The sequence below is a fragment of the Dipteris shenzhenensis genome, chromosome 27 (genome assembly GCF_047967505.1).
Source record: "Dipteris shenzhenensis isolate YYH24624 ecotype China chromosome 27, Dip_SZ_1.0, whole genome shotgun sequence".
NCBI lineage: Eukaryota > Viridiplantae > Streptophyta > Polypodiopsida > Gleicheniales > Dipteridaceae > Dipteris > Dipteris shenzhenensis.
Genome location: NC_141622.1, coordinates 31,819,017 through 31,835,649, shown reverse-complemented (window position 1 = coordinate 31,835,649; position 16,633 = coordinate 31,819,017). Strand labels below are relative to the sequence as shown.

Genomic DNA, 16,633 nt, shown 5'->3' with positions numbered 1-16,633 from the left:
AATTCCACATGAGCATCTTTAACCTATTAACCACAAACATGAGGGAAAAAAGAGAGGACACGTGGAGCTTAGAGAACAAGAGCTTGCCACGAGATTAAGGTTGGGAGGAGATGGAAAGACAAGAGGCAGGCTTTGAGTGGGGACGAGGTGGAAAGACAAGAGGCAACTTTGGGAGGAAGGAGGATATGGAAGGTATAGGGAATCGGTTGGGGGAGGCTCGAGGGAGGTGTTTACTGAGGAAACTAGTGAACTTGGCGATGCTGGGAGCCGGCCGGTTTCACCAGAATCTGACCACTGAACATTGATTGTCACCGATTTTCAATTGTTGATGACGATAGGGGGAGGCAAGCCACGTGGTAAAAATGTGATGGTGGATGTGATGGTGGCGCACCATGTGTTCGACGTCGGTGATTACGTGGGGGCACGTAGGTGTGGGAAGGTTGTCAGTAATATTGAGCCGTTAAATCTATAATCTAACTGCCTACAAATGGCGATGTTCGCAAGCTGTTAGATCTCTTTTAAATCTAATAGCAATTGTCCGCGCATTGAATGTAAGGTGTTCTATCGTAATGGGGGATCAAATCAGGGGCTGGTATTAAGCGCATCGCGATGTCAAAGCACGAAAAGCAAGATCGACGGCTAGGATTAGAGCTTCATCGACCCCCGCCATTGATGGTTAAGGGAATAAAGGTATGAGATGGAAGGTCTCAGAGCCTTGGGTTAAGACTTAGCTAGAATTTCAAAAGCCAATCCAAGTTTTGACGATCCACAGCATGCTTCACGATGAAATATGCTTCACGATGAAATGAAATCTTGAAGAGGACGTCAATCCATGTGCGAAAAGGAGTTTCGAGTGTGTAAAATACGCCTTTGTTTCGACCTCGTCCATTTATGAATTAATTGTTGGTTGATCCATTTCCTTGATTCGAGCAAAGTAGACAAACGAGAGCTCCATTGGATCTAGATAAAGGAAGCAAATTGGATTCCTTAATCTTGAAAGAAGCTAGCACGAAATCATTCAAGATCTAGGGAAGAATGAGGCCTACCTTGCAGCATTCAATTTATAAACCACCATTGTCGGACCACTAGAAACTTTTTCACTAAACTAGAAGAGTAGAGCTGCATTTATAGAAGGAGTTGAATGGAGTGATCATATGCGTGCTTTGCACAAACTGCTTGACGCACTCCGCATGATGTTGAGATGATGGTCCTCTTCCAATGCAAAAAGTGGATCTCTTGCAACCACTTGCATTATTCTTAAGCCAAAGCCGGTTATGAGACCATTTACATAAGAAACTGATTGAATGATGGGAGCGTGAATCCCTGAAGCAAATGCATTCCATTGACTAGCTGAGGGAACATCCGACCTTGAGCTAGGGAGTGGTTGAGGATGGCCGTGTATCTTTAAGTGACACGGGTTGAGTACTTTATCAAAGTAGGAGAGTTTCATGGAATGGGTCCAATAGCATAATAGGTTGATTAAGCGACAATTAACTCTATAGAGGCGGTGGATTAAGTACTAATACCTCTCTATCTCTATATAGTATAATAGGTTGATTAAGCGACAATTAACTCTATAGAGGCGGTGGATTAAGTACCAATACCTCTGGAAGAATCAGCGTCGTCTGAACTTTTCGCAAATTGCATCGTCTCCGCAAAATTCTTCCAATTCCAATTCTGATCGATTCTTACAATCGGAAAGCTTATCGAGGACGATTCAGAACAGGAATCAATCCCATTTTTGTTTGCGTGCCTTTGACGCATCTCTACGAAGACAGCAAACTCGTCATTCCTTCGATCGATTCAAGTTGTCCGAGAAAATGGAAATGGGTTTCGATTATGGGACTCGACGCCCTTCCTATATCGCCTACGATACGAAGCGGCCGGATCCTCGCATGAATTATGATAGGCCTGGGTCATCCGTTCCTTATTCATATCCACGGGTTGCCCAACCGGTTCAGCCTTCCCGACCTCCCCCGTCAGTCCCGCTACAGCCTCCCTCGTGTAAGTCGGCAACCTTCTACCACAAAACATTCGTTTTCCATTCACATGCCACGATTTCCTTTGTCACTTTGCATGGTTAGGAAAACGATTTTTCCATAAGTTCTATGCTTTCAGAGTAGTTTCAGTTGGAAGGTTATGGAGATTTAAACATATGTGATGAGATCCTTGGATTAAAAAATTATTGGTCAGAATTAGATCAATATTTTTCTGATTCTGGGAAGACACACCCTCTCATACAAAAGTTCCATCTTAAAATAACGCCCGTGTCGGCATCTGGAGCGATCTAGTGAAACTCCAAAGTTTTAGCCACCTGAGAAAAAAACGTTCTTGACGGAAGGGGTCTCGTTGAAAGGAACGTATGAAAGGCCCTTTTGTGAGAGAGAGAGAGAGAGAGAGAGGGAGAGAGAGAGTTCGCAATGCAACCCTCCAAGTAAACGGCACTGGGTGCCACGGTACGCACTTGACCCCTTGTGAATCTATGGTAGGTACAAAGTAGGACAAACAAAAACTCTTGGAAGTCTGCAAGTTCTGTTTGACCACAACTAGATTCACAAATCTAAGTTGGAGAAAGTAGCCCACCTTAGGTTATATCTTTCCTTCCAAGAGCACACACATCACCAACTGTTCGTACGTATGAATTAGTCAGAACTGGGCGGGCATTGCATTATTCTCTAGATTGTTGCCTTTGTGGCACAGTAAATTTTAGAGCAGAGCCACCTGCCAGGACGAGACACTAGTAAGTTTTAATTTCATTCTAGTCCCAATGCGTTGGCACATCAACTATGATTGCCACTTGACCAAAGTCGTGTAAATTCACTTGGCTTGTCAAAGGAAGGAAACTGTGCCATAATGGGAGAGTTAGGGTCATCCGCACCTTCTGCAGAGACGGAAATTTTCTGTGAATGATTCGGAGGTGTCATGTTTCCTCAAAATCTATCTGCAGCCCGATTGAAGAAGGAACTGAGATGAGCTAACTTGGATTGGTATTTTGACGATGCTAGTCACATAGCAAGAGTTTGTGGGGTAAAGCTTGTGGAGATGGGATGAGATGTGGCAGAGATGTTGAGCGGTTCGGGTTTTTGGGAACAGAAGGCAATAGTGGTGGAGGGCTTTAGTGGGCATAACCAAATTCAGATGGCTGAAGAGGACAAAGACAAAATGGCCTTCATAACTGAGTGGGTAGTGTCTGCAAGCAATGTCATGAGTTTTAGATTAAAAAATGCACCTCTGACATTTCAATCTTGGATCTTAGAAAGTGTTTACACCATATTTTAGACGTGTTATCCGGTCGTTTGGATGATTTTAGTGTGTTCAATAAAAATATTGAGCACGTTCAACACCTCCAACTTTGTACAATAAGTGCTGGACGGTTAGATTGAGCTTAAATCGAGAAAAATGCACATTTGTAGTCCAGAGCAGGATACTACTTGGGAATATCCTCTGTGGATGGAATGCCCATTGATCCCAAAACGTGGAAGCTATTCAAGGCACCAAAGCACCAAGGAATGTGAAAGAAGTGATGAGCTTTATCAGAAAAGTCAAGTGGCACAATAGATTTCTGAGGGACTTATCCTATGTCTGGCAGTCAGTCCTTTCTTCCAGACAGACTACAGCCAACCCCTGGGCCCTTTTCCCGATCGGATCTGGTCCAGGCTGCCGACTACAAACAGGCCGAGCTGACCCAACTCCCAGGCGGCCGGTGCAGGCCCTTGGTCTGGTCTTTCTCTAGGGCATACCTGCCCTATAAAGCCCTCCAATGCGTGGATTTGCAGCCCACATGGCCAGCATCTTGTACTACTTTATGGCAGCCAGATCGGGTGCATTGCAGCCAGATGACTGCTCTCGCAGCAGCCATTCCATGGCCCAATTGTTGGAAAATACACGTACACTTGACTCTTGCTCAGCCTACATGTAGACAGATGACACGTCCCAGCACTCCTGAAACCTCTGATCTGTAAGCAAACACAAGAACACACACAACGTGAGGAAACTGAGCAGGCTGCTCACCACCCAACCATGACATCTATGAGATGTGATCCGGAATCAAGAGATGTCCCCTCCGAGCCACGAGCTGAGCTACTGGCACGAACTCCCAACCAGATCCTAACCAGCCTGGTGTCCCATACCACCAGGTGGCTGTGAAGCCTGGGATCTGCTGCTGGGCCTTGGGCTACGCTATGATGCAGGCGCGCGTCCGCGACTCAATCCAGGAATAGACCTAGCACTTGGGAATGAAACTTGCTCCCATCGGCTCCTTTGAGAACTGAACCTCTGGGCCCCTTATATAGACTCGGGCCCCAAGCGCCAAAAATAGCGAAGATCTCTAACTGGTTCGTACCCTTGCCACTCAACCCGTGAATCAAGCCTGCCTAGCTCTAAGCCTCCCCAGGCTACCTGAGCTAGTCTTGTGTACCCAGTACACGTCGGATACCAATCCGTGCACATGACATACTTCCCCTCCTCTAAGAACTCACTCCTGAGTTCGCTAAAAAACCCGAGAATGTCCTCTGGAGGTTCTGTAATGTCTCCCATGTTGCATCCTCCTCAACACGATCCTTCCACTTGATCTTGTATTCCGTGATAGTTCTATTACGAATCTGTCTTTCACAAAATTCAAGAATACACTCAGGTTCGTGTGGAATAAAAGTCAAATCTGTAACTTCTATTATTTCTTGAGGAGAAACAAGTTGATCATCCGCACCCAATACTTCTTTCAGTCTACTGACATGAAATAGTGGATGTACTTTAACATCAGGATGCAATTCTAGTCGATATGCAATTGGTCCAATTCTTTTAATAACCTTGAACGGACCACAGTATCTGGGGGATAACCAAACCAGTACTTAGGCTCTTGGATTCCTTGAGAATTCGTAAATATACCATTGTTCCTTCAGAGAACTCTCTGGGTGAACGATGTCTATTAGCATAAAATCTGTTACGATCTTGGGCACTCCTAATAGACTCCTTGGCAAACTGCAACATTTCGTGCATGTCTAGCAAGAAGGTCTTTGTAGCATCATTTTGGATTCCTTTTAACCCAACCATAACTGGTGACTTAGGTTGAAACCCATACATAAGCATAAAAGGACTGTAACCAGTACTCGAATGCTTTGCACTGTTATAAGCAAATTCTATCATAGGTAGATAATCTTCCCATGAAGACTGTCTCTTAGAAACATATGCCCGAAGCATATCTTCAACCAATTGGTTGACCTTCTCTGTACTGCCATTGGATTGCGCATGATCTGAGGAACTCATACTTAGAGTAGTTTCTAACTTCTCAAAAACCAGGGTGTCCAAAAGTTACTTGTAAACTTTGAGTCTCTGTCACTGACTCTGTCAGAGGGCAAACCATACAGCTTAAACAAGTGGTCCACAAACTCGTGAGCCAGCTGAACAGCTGAAATAGTTGTTCGAGTAGGTAAGAATCTAGCCATTTTTGTCAGACCCGTTCAAGGCAAACCAGTAATAAAATCCATGGAAATACTTTTCTATTTATTACCTGGAATCTGCAATGGTTGTAATAAACGTGCGCTTCTAAGGCGTTCTGCCTTAGTAACCTGACAAACCCGGCAACCTACCACAGTTTTCAATAAATGCACGCATCTTAGGCCAATAAAAGGTATGCTTCACCAGAGACAGAGTCCGATGTATACCCGGATGTCCAGCACTAGGAGCATCATGACACTCCTAGAGAGTCTTGGATTGAAGTTCCAGAACATCTGGCACGCAAATCTTTCCATTCCGGAACAGCAAGCCGTTCCTAATCATCCACTGACCTCCCGCCGCCTGTACCGTAGGGGGCACAATCCCTGAGTCTTGGTCAACCATGGAGCTTTCATCCTGGACTTTCTGCCAATAAGAACTGAAATGACTATCAGTTGCGCAAAGCCCTCTCAAGGATTGAATTAGGTATGAGGATATTTCCGTAAATGACATAGCATTTACAAACTTTACTTGACTTAAGGCATCCGCCACACTATTCAATGAACCCAAAATCAAAATCAAAATCTTGCATTAATTTTGCCCATCTAGCTTTTCGTCCCTCAAGTCAGACCCATCACACACATACTTGATTGACTGATGATCGGTTAATACAAGAAACTTCGAACCATACAAGTAGTGTCTCCAAACCTTCAGTGCATACACGACTGCGTAGAGTTCTTTTTCTAGTGTGGGCCAGCGATATTGGGTGTCGTCTAGCTTCTTACTCTCAAAAGCTACAGCTCTGCCCTCTTGGAATAAAGCTGCCCCAATCGCAAAATCACTCGCATCGGCCGGGTAGGATCGGGTAATGCAAGAACGGATGCTTCCTTGATAGTTAACTTCAAGGTTTCAAAAGCCTTGTTCAATGCATCATTCCAAGAGGTCAGCTGGGTAGACTTCCATGACCTTTCAATATGTTTGTTAGGGGTGCCGTGATGTGTGAATAATCACGCATAGATTTTCGTAGAAATACCGTAAATCCTAGGAAAGAACGAAGTTGTTTCACAGTCTGAGGGATAGGCCATTCTAAAACCTTCTGGATATGATCCAGATCAATGCTAATACCTTCAGAAGAAATCTTGTGTCCTCAGTAAATGATCTCCTTCATAAAGAAGTCACATTTACTCATCTTGGCATAGAGCTTATGCTGTCTTAGAATAACTAAGACAATCCGGAGGTGTCTCATGTGATCCTCTAGTGTCTGGATATATACCAAGATGTCATCTAAGAACACAACAACGAATTTGCCTAGAAAATCTCGGAACAAATCGTTCATCATTTATTGGAAGGTGGAAGGAGCATTGGTCAAACCAAAAGGTAATACAAGAAACTCGTAGTGGCCACACCTAGTTCGGAATGCGGTTCTATCTATGTGTTTAGCATAGATACGGATTTGGTGATAACCCGTACGTAAATCAATCTTAGTGAAATGCTTCGCTCCGGACCAAACGGTCCATTAGATCATCGGAACGAGGTAGAGGGTATTGATTCTTAATTGTCACTTTATTCAATCGTTTATAATCTATACACATTCTCCATGTAGAATCTTTCTTCTTTCTTAAGAGGACAGGTGCTCCCCAAGGTGATTTACTTGGGCGAATATAGCCCATATTCAAATAATCCTGTAGCTGTGAAGCTAACTCATCCTCCTCAAGCTGGCTCATCCTATAAGGTGGAACACTAATAGGTTGAGCCCCAAGTACTAAGTCTATGCGATGATCTACTGCTCGTTCTGGAGGTAAACCTTCCGTCAGTTGAGCAGGGAATACATTCATGAAATCATCTAACAACGGTCTCAATTCACGGTGTTCAAAAACACTTAAATCATTCTTGTTATTAACAGAGACAACAAATGAAGAAAGCGGAATCAAAACACACTGATAGACATCATAATGAGAAGTGTTTAATATATTCCGAAGCTGCATCGCGGATACAATAGGTCCCTGAGAAGAGGGAATGTTATCACACTGAATACAAAATTGGGTGTCCTTATCCAAAAAAGAAAGAGTATGGTCCTTCCATCCAATCCGAATATCGTGGGTTTTAAACCACTCTATTCCGATTAACAAGTCCACGACATAGCACGTAAGAGCCGCTGTGTATTCTTGAATCTGGATAGAAAGGGCTTCAATCTTGCGATCCCAAAACTGCTTCCCAGCTGGAAGGTGCACCTCATAGGTGTGATCGCTAGGTTACGTGGACAGCCCCATCTTCTGCACAAGTTTGTAATTAACAAAGTTGTGAGAGCTGCCCGGGTCAAAGAGAATGTAAACTCTTTGGTCCCTAACTTCTCCATAAACTCGGAAAAGATCATGGGAACCAAATAACGAAGTATTAAAAGTGCAATTACAAGAAAGTGGGCAGGTAATGACATTTACAGAAATACCTGTCATCGAAACTTGATTAGCTCCCTTAGCTTTGGTACCTGGACCCGCTTGGAGCTTCGGTCCCGGCGCTTGCTTCTGGTTCTTGCGCTTAGGACAATCATTCTTAGTGTGGCCCCGCTCCTCGCAGAAGAAGCAATGCCCTTCCTTCTTTAGCTTCAAGGTACGAAGGAAACGGGCACGACCATTCTTTGCGTGAGTAAAATGATTCTTGGAGGCATTGTCTATAGACTTCGTCTGCCCGGTACCAGTGGTAGACTGGAAGAACTTCCTCTTGTTCTTCCCACCCATGTTGGCAACTGTGGTTTCCTTTGCACTGGCCATGGTATCATCATAAATACGCACGTAATTCATGGCCTCTTGCAGCATGGTACTTTTGTTGTTCTTGATCTATAACTTGTAGGAATCAGGCAAACCATCCACAAAGAAACCTAACAAGGTCACTGGATCCATCTTTGTAGCTTTGGTCTGCAAATCCCGAAACCTCCGAAGATAAACCTCAAAAGTCAAATTCAGCTTGGACATATCGAGGGCTTTGAGCTTGCCTACGATATCGTAATCTTCCTCCTCCTCCTTCAAAAACTCTTTCCTGAAGACCCCTTCGAATTCTATCCATGTTGCAGGCTTGGGTTGGAGTTCCTTCCACCACAATAAAGCCTTTCCTGACATAAACCCGGCTGCAAGCTGTATTTTCTTGTCATCTGGATAAGGGTGAAACTGGAAGTGTACTTGCCACTTGTGCAACCAAGTGTCAACAACCTCCTTGGTACGCGACTTCTGGTCTTCGGGAAAAGGATCTGGAGTGATGTTCGGACCTAACACTGAAGCCATGGCATCCACATGCGTGAGCGCCTGAACAGTGCTAGTCAAAAGTGTGAGTGTAGTCTAAATCCCTTGGAGTTGCTGTGTCAACCCCGTTTGATTCGTATTAACTTGCTCAAACTTTCCATCAAGAGTAGTGGTGAATTCACCAGAAGGCCTTCTTCGTAATCAGATCATCGTAGAGACCCTGGTCATCCTCCACATGGTAGTTCAAATCCTGGTCTCCCATCGCAAGCTCAGGGTCTACAGAATCAGCCATAAAGGATGTGTTGTGAAGGAGCTCGGAAGGCCAAAGGGAAAGGAGAGAGAGTCGTGAGGAAAGGAGGGGGCAGCAGAGAAAACAGAATCCCCAAGCAGGCAGCAAACAACGATCTGCCTGGAGATTTCGTTAGAGGGGAGAGTGTTGAAGCAGAGGAGCAGCAAGGTGGCGAACTAGAAGGGTAGGAGAGAAGGGCTGTTCCAAACTCAGAAGTGCGAGATAGCAGCCTGAGCTAACGGGTGGTACTAGGTGAGGGCGGGTGGAGGGTTGGCTATGCGCACTCATGGACTGCGGATAGAGCAGGCGAGATGGCTGCCTGAGCAAAGAGCGCCTCACTGCAGGCTTATAGCAGCCTGCAGGCCAAAAATAAAACAGACCCCTACTTTTGGTAGGGCTTTTGCTTTTTTAAGCTGTCCAAGCCTAATTTGGACGCAGCTCTTGCACGCCAAAAAAAACAGTCCCCTACTTTTGGTAGGGCTTTTGCTTTTTTTAAGCTTTCCAAGCCTAATTTGGACGCAGCTTTCCCCTGCCTGATTCGCATCCCAACCAGTCCCTCGAGACTGTCATCTATTGCGCACCTCCATCCTCACTCCAGCCATCAATACCTACTCCCTAACTCTCATCTTGAAGGTTGCCCGCGGCCTTCCATCACGTCCTTGCTCTCTGCTTTTATTCTGAAACTCGCTCCTACTACTTTCCTGCGCCAACTTCTACAACTAACGAACTGCTCCCAAGCTCTTCCCCTTACAGACTACCTTTCTCATGGCCTCTCTTCCCCTCAACCTTGCTTCTTGCGAACTCACCTTTTCTGTCTGTCTCTCCTTCCTTCTTTCCACCATCTAACTGCCACCCTTAACCTTGAACCATAAAGCACGTGCAGGGTAATAAACATGAATTTCGAAATTAGGGCATACCTGGAGGAACAAATCGTCCAAAATTCTTGGAACAGAAGTTCCTACCTCAGGAGTTGGCTCTGATACCAACTGACACGTCCCAGCACTCCTGAAACCTTTGATCTGCAAGCAAACACAAGAACACACACAACGTGAGGAAACTGAGCAGGCTGCTCACCACCCAACCATGACATCTACGAGATGTGATCCCGAATCAGGAGATGTTCCCTCCGAGCCACGAGCTCAGCTACTGGTACGAACTCCCAACCAGATCCTAACCAGCCTGGTGTCCCATACCACCAGGTGGCGCTGTGAAGCCTGGGATCTGCTGTTGGGCCTTGGGCTACGCTATGATGTAGGCGCGCGTCCGCTACTCAATCCAGAATCAGACCTAGCACCTGGGAATGAAACTTGCTCCCATTGGCTCCTCTGAGAACTGAACCTCTGGGCCCCTTATATAGACTCGGGCCCCAAGCGCCAAAAATAGCGAAGACCTCTAACTGGTTCGTACCCTTGCCACTCAACCCGAGAATCAAGCCTGCCTAGCTCTAAGCCTCCCCAGGCTACCTGAACTAGTCTTGTGTACCCAGTACACGTCGGATACCAATCCGTGCACATGACAAGAGACCAATGACCTTGCATTCACCAACTATGAACGCAAGTCATTTTAATGCAAAAAATATCTCAGAATACTACGACCACTTTGTATCACTTCAGCATGGGTGGAAAAGTAGATAGAAGTCACTTAAGAACTAGGGATTTTAGACTTTAGAACAACAAAAATATGAAATTGTACGATTGGATATATTCTAGTCTCACAAAGGTATACGTAAGAACTAGGACAGAGAACACTGAGATACAGCGGAGATCCAAGTACAAAACCTGCCTGGGTGGTTGGAAATAGAGTTGGTCATCTTTAGGGTTTCAATTTTGCAGCCTCTGGTGTGGACCCCAATCCTTTTCAATCTGGAGAGGTTATCCTTGACGATTCGTTGGGCCAGCAATTAGCTATGAGGTCGAGCCCAGATCCATTTAGAGACAAATGTGCTGATTCAAATCCTCGCTTAGAGGGGAGGAAGGAAGGAGGGGGGTGAGGTGGTTGGGCGAATGGGTAGTCAAGGTGACAGGGTGGGGGTAAGGGAGTTGCTGATTGGTGGTCTAGGGATAGGAGGGACAAGAGAGGGATCTGGGTGCCGGGGGGGGGGTCCTACGGTTGGGGAGAGGGGCGGGTGCTAGCTCCTCCAACTGCAAGTGTGTGTCCACACCTGTGGGTTCCTGAGGGACCAAAACTGTCTCATTCATTGAAACCATTTGACGTATGGTGTCGAAGAACTTTTTGCTCAGAAGTTTGCCTTGTTGATCACTGGCTCCAGAAAGCTCTGTTGCTAGGTGCTCCCTAATGTGCTATTTCCGTTGAGCCCCCGTCCTGGCATTCTTTGGTGCATACTTACCCCTTCTCTTCTCCTCCTGGCATTCTTTGGTGCATACTTGGCCCTGTTGAGCAGGGCTGAGGAGTGCATCTGGGAAGTGGGTGGGTCCAACCCTCGCCTCCGTTAGGGGAATGGCCTGCAAAGGATTTGTGTCTTCCCCCGGAGGGGTGATGGCTACTGTCAACACCCTTGCTTATGGAAGGGCTGTTGGAGAATTGAGGGCAGGTCTCAGCCAGGTTGGCGATGTTCCTAGAGCATAGGCACTGCCTTGGTAGTCCTGTGACCACCACTTGTGCTGATGAAACCCCCTTTTCTCAAGGTCTCCAATATCACCTTGCCGGGAATGGAATCGACGTCCTCTACAACCAAGCGGTACCAGGAACTGGAGCATAATCGGGAATTCGGCATATGATTTGTCAAGTTCATATTGTCCCTATGTTACCAAGGAAAGCAAAAAACTGAGTGTCGGCCCAGGTACACAGGGCTCTACGCCACTAGGAACTGGGAAGGAATGCAGGGTCGAAGGGAGAAGGGGAAGCAAAAGGGCAGCTCTAATGGGGAAACTCTAGGGGGTTCTAGGTGCTGTATGACGCTCCTAAATTGATTGGCTTCTTGAGAAGCAGCCTAGCTGCCTAATGGCAGCGCAAAGGGCTACAAGAGGGCCCTTCATGAGGCTTCGAGGGAATCTATGGGCATCATATAATCTTTGCCTAACCATTTACAAAGCCTTGTCTTTCTGGCTCTCTTGGCCTGGAGGTATTGCCTTGAGGTTTTCTGCGGACCCGGGGAGGTCTCGGATTTGAAGAGCCCTAAGTCCAGAATCTAGGGACAAGGGCAAAAGACTTCTTCACTATGCCTCACTATTCCTTTTTGCTTGCCAAGAGAACGATGATAGTTCTAGGCACAATGGATTGCTTATTCTGGAGCTTTTGGGTTATTGCTTCTAGCTTCATCTTCTTCTTAAAGTTATTAGTGGTGCTTGTAACCTATGGGTTTTGAGATTAGCAAGGCCCTTCATTGGCATGATTGTCATTGGGCTGTCAACTTTGGATTTGTTGCAGTATGATGAATGCCTTCATGGGCTTGTTGGACATTGGTTATTCATGTCTTGAAGGGGTGTGCCTTAAGTAAGTATTATCACACCAGTCCTTCAGAGGGGCATGGTAAGCAATTGTCTGTAAAGGTTAATTCGATCTTGTTGAGAAATAAATCTTACTTTTATGAGCAATGTTGTAATATTTGGGAGTTTAAAGAAACCTGTGTATCTAAGGATTAGCCTACATGTACAGGAAATTTCAACTGTCAATCGTTATTTGCACATTTTGTTTTCAATTGTAAAGTCTCTTTCGGTGAGTGGGCTGCTGAGCTGGCTGCTATTTTGTTGTCTATGCAGCTGGAGCCGGAATCAAAGTTGCCTTAAAACCAGAGTATCAAGTTGCACCACCGGTATGTCATAGTCGATGGAGGTCATTCAAATTGGATCTTAAATTCTCCTTCCAAAGAAAGGCAATATAATTGAAATTCATTAACAACTTAGAGGGCCCTAATGATGAAGTAATTGTGTTAGAGCTGAATAGTTTTAAATGTAAAATCACAAGGTTGCAATTTCCTTTGTCTTGCCATAGTTCTGTCATGATATTCCTTTGGTGACAAGCAACTTTCTCGGCTTTTGTTGCCATTTTGTAGCCACAGTTGCTTCCTGTAACTGGTGATGTACCACATAGTACATTCCAGTTTGATTTTGAGTTTGAAAGGAGAATTTTAGCGGAAGCTGAGAAGGAAGCCAAAACATGGAATAGAAATGTTCGAATTAGTGATCATCACTTGAAGGGAAAAGAGAGAAATCTAATTCAGGTAAGCTTTGAGTTTCAAGTATTGTGGTTTAGCATATGCAAATTCATGAATGGAATGCAAGGGAGGTGAAAGGGGGAACCGATTTAAAGGTTACGATATAGCATGGAAGGAGAAGCAAAAAAGGGGGAAGAAATAAAGAAAAGGCAGAGAAGCAGGATGGAGAGCAGATTAGTAGGTCCAAAAGGAAGAGTATGTTTTCTCCAAACACCCCGTAAGTACAAGTATCTTTATCACAACCATCCTTGCCCTAATGAATTCTGTCCTCAAAGTTGCAACTGTTGGTGATGACTCAAGGAGTTCTAGTCCAAAGTAGTCGAGTTTATATTGTATTTTTGGTGATGTCTATGGACTTGGTCTCCTTGGATCTGAAAGTAATATAGCCCTTCTTTGCACAGTCAAATTTGGAAAATGAATGCCCAAATACAGACGCTATATGATATCGAATTGCTGTGACGAAAATCTTAGGGGCCACGATCTATATCACTCACCAGAGGAACTGGATTACTTTGATGACACTCGCTTGATGATGGTTTCTTTGCCTTCATGCTTGATGGTCACTGTGTGTGCCATATAGTGACCTTGGGAATTTTAATGACCTCGGGAGTTTCGGATATGACTTGCTAGAGGAACCACATTGCTTTTGTGACACCCGCTTTGATGATGGTTTCTTTGCCTTCATGCGTATACATGTATCTATACATGTATACATGGATGTATACCTGTATCCATGTATACATGTATACATGTATACCTGTATCCATGTATACATGTATACATGTATGTAGATATATACATATATACATATATACATGGTACATGTATACATGTATGTACATATATACATATATACATGGTCATGTATATATGTACATACATGTATACATGGATACACGTATACATGTATACATGGATACATGTATACGTGTATCCATGTATACATGTATCCATGTATACATGTATGTATACATGTATATATGTATATACATGTATACATGTACACATGTATATATACATGTATATACATATACATATACATATACATACATATAACATGTATGTATATATACATACATGTATATATACATGTATGTATACATGTATGTATACATGTATACCTGTATGTATATATACATGGATGTATGCATGTATACCTGTATACCTGTATGTATACATGTATGTATGCATATATGTATACATGTATGTATATATACATATATACATGTATACATGTATACGTGTATCCATGTTACATGTATCCATGTATCCATGTATACATGTATACATATATGTACATATATACATATATACATATATACATGGTACATGTATACATGTATGTACATATATACATATATACATGGTACATGTATACATGTATGTACATATATACATATATACATATATACATATATACATGGTCATGTATATATGTATATATGTATATATGTACATACATGTATACATGTATACATACATGTATACATGGATACACGTATACATGTATACATGGATACACGTATACGTGTATCCATGTATACATGTATATATGTATATACATGTATGCATGTACACATGTATATATACATGTATACACATATACATATACATACATATAACATGTATGTATATATACATGTATCCATGTATACATGTATATACATGTATATATACATGTATACATGTATATATACATGGATACATGTATATACATGTATATATACATGTATACATATATATGTATACATGTATGTATACATGTATCCATGTACATGTATACATGTATGTATACATGTATATATACATGTATACATACATGTATACATGTATGTATATGTACATGTATATATACATGTATCCATGTATGTATATATATACATGTATACATGGATACATGTATATATACATGTATGTATAGATATACATGTATGTATAGATATACATGTATGTATATACATACATGTATATATACATGTATACATGTATACATGTATACCTGTATCCATGTATACATGTATACATGTAGGTACATATATACATATATACATATATACATGGTCATGTATATATGTATATATGTATATATGTACATACATGTATACATGGATACACGTATACGTGATACACTCCATGACTCTTACAATGAAACGAGTCTAGCAGAGCAGCCCAGTAGCGACCTTCCATGCAAACAACTGCAAATGGGACTAGCAGTCGTCATACACCTCTCTGCTACAACCGGACAACCTCAACACAACCAGGACTCCTGGTTGTGTTGAGGTTGTCCGGTTGTAGCAGAGAGGTCGATGATGACTGCTAGTAGTTGTTTGCGAGTCCTTGTTGTGTTGAGGTTGTCCGGTTGTAGCAGAGAGGTCTATGACGACTACTAGTCCCATTTGCAGTTGTTTGCATGGAAGGTTGCTACTGGGCTGCTCTGCTAGACTCGTTTCATTGTTGGACTCCTGGTTGTGTTGAGGTTGTCCGGTTGTAGCAGAGAGGTCGATGACGATTGCTAGTCCCATTTGCAGTTGTTTTCATGGAAGGTCGCTACTGGGCTGCTCTGTTGAACTCGTTTCATTGTTGGAGTTATGGAGTGTGCCGTTTGGACTGACTACGAGTCATTTGTGCTGCTCATCGTGGGTGTCTGTCGAGTGCATGGAATGTGCAGCCGGTCAATGCTGTGTATCTCTTTTCTATGGCATTGTTTGTTTGATGAGGCTCATGTAGCGCTGTGAGGAGGCCATCGTAGTTGCTATTGTAAAAGGTAGTTGTAGAGCCTATAGATGCTTCAGTTGGAGCTGGGTGAAGGCATATACATGTATATATAGATATGTATATAGATATATGTATATATATATATATATATATATACATATATATATACATATATACATATACATATATACATATATATATATATACATACATATATAGATATATATATATATATATACATGTAGATGTAGATGTAGATGTAGATGTAGATGTATATGTATATATATACATATATATACACATATATATATATATATGTATGTATGTATGTATGTATGTATGTACATGTATATATATATATATGTATGTATGTATGTATGTAGAGAGAGAGAGAGAGAGAGAGAGAGAGCGGACCGCGGTATGGGTATGCAGCTCTAGATCGAGTACCCGCCGGTTTATGGAGTTTAGCGTGGTGAGCCCGAGGCCCTGCGGGTCGGAGGCAAGTCCCGCATGCCCGGGTTCATCAGGGCCCTGGTATCTTCTCCGCTCTCTGAGGTGTATTGATTGCCAGAGGGTCCACACTTGAGGTGGCGCCGAATAAATAAGGTGGGGGGGAAAGAGTTCTCCATGAGATGTCTGGTGGGTGCAAGCCCAACACAGCAAAGCCGGCTCTCAAAACAAAACGAGAGAGAGAGAGAGAGAGAGAGAGAGAGAGAGAGAGAGAGAGAGAGAGAGGGGGTACCCAAACAAAACAGGCCGACTGGGCTGTTCCTCATAGGACTGGTCAGTCTG

The 16,633-nt window shown here is 43.4% G+C and overlaps 1 protein-coding gene across 1 annotated transcript in view; it reads left to right on the top strand.

The window, feature by feature from the left end:
* Window positions 1–1,599: 1,599 nt before the first annotated feature.
* LOC147884169 (uncharacterized) overlaps window positions 1,600–16,633 on the top strand; it is a 33,468-nt gene continuing 18,434 nt past the window's right edge. The window contains exons 1-3 of the mRNA XM_087398747.1: window positions 1,600–2,004; window positions 12,672–12,724; window positions 12,965–13,132. Coding sequence (XP_087254873.1) covers window positions 1,821–2,004; window positions 12,672–12,724; window positions 12,965–13,132 — 405 coding nt within the window. The 5' untranslated portion in view covers window positions 1,600–1,820. The remainder of the gene's footprint in view (window positions 2,005–12,671; window positions 12,725–12,964; window positions 13,133–16,633) is intronic.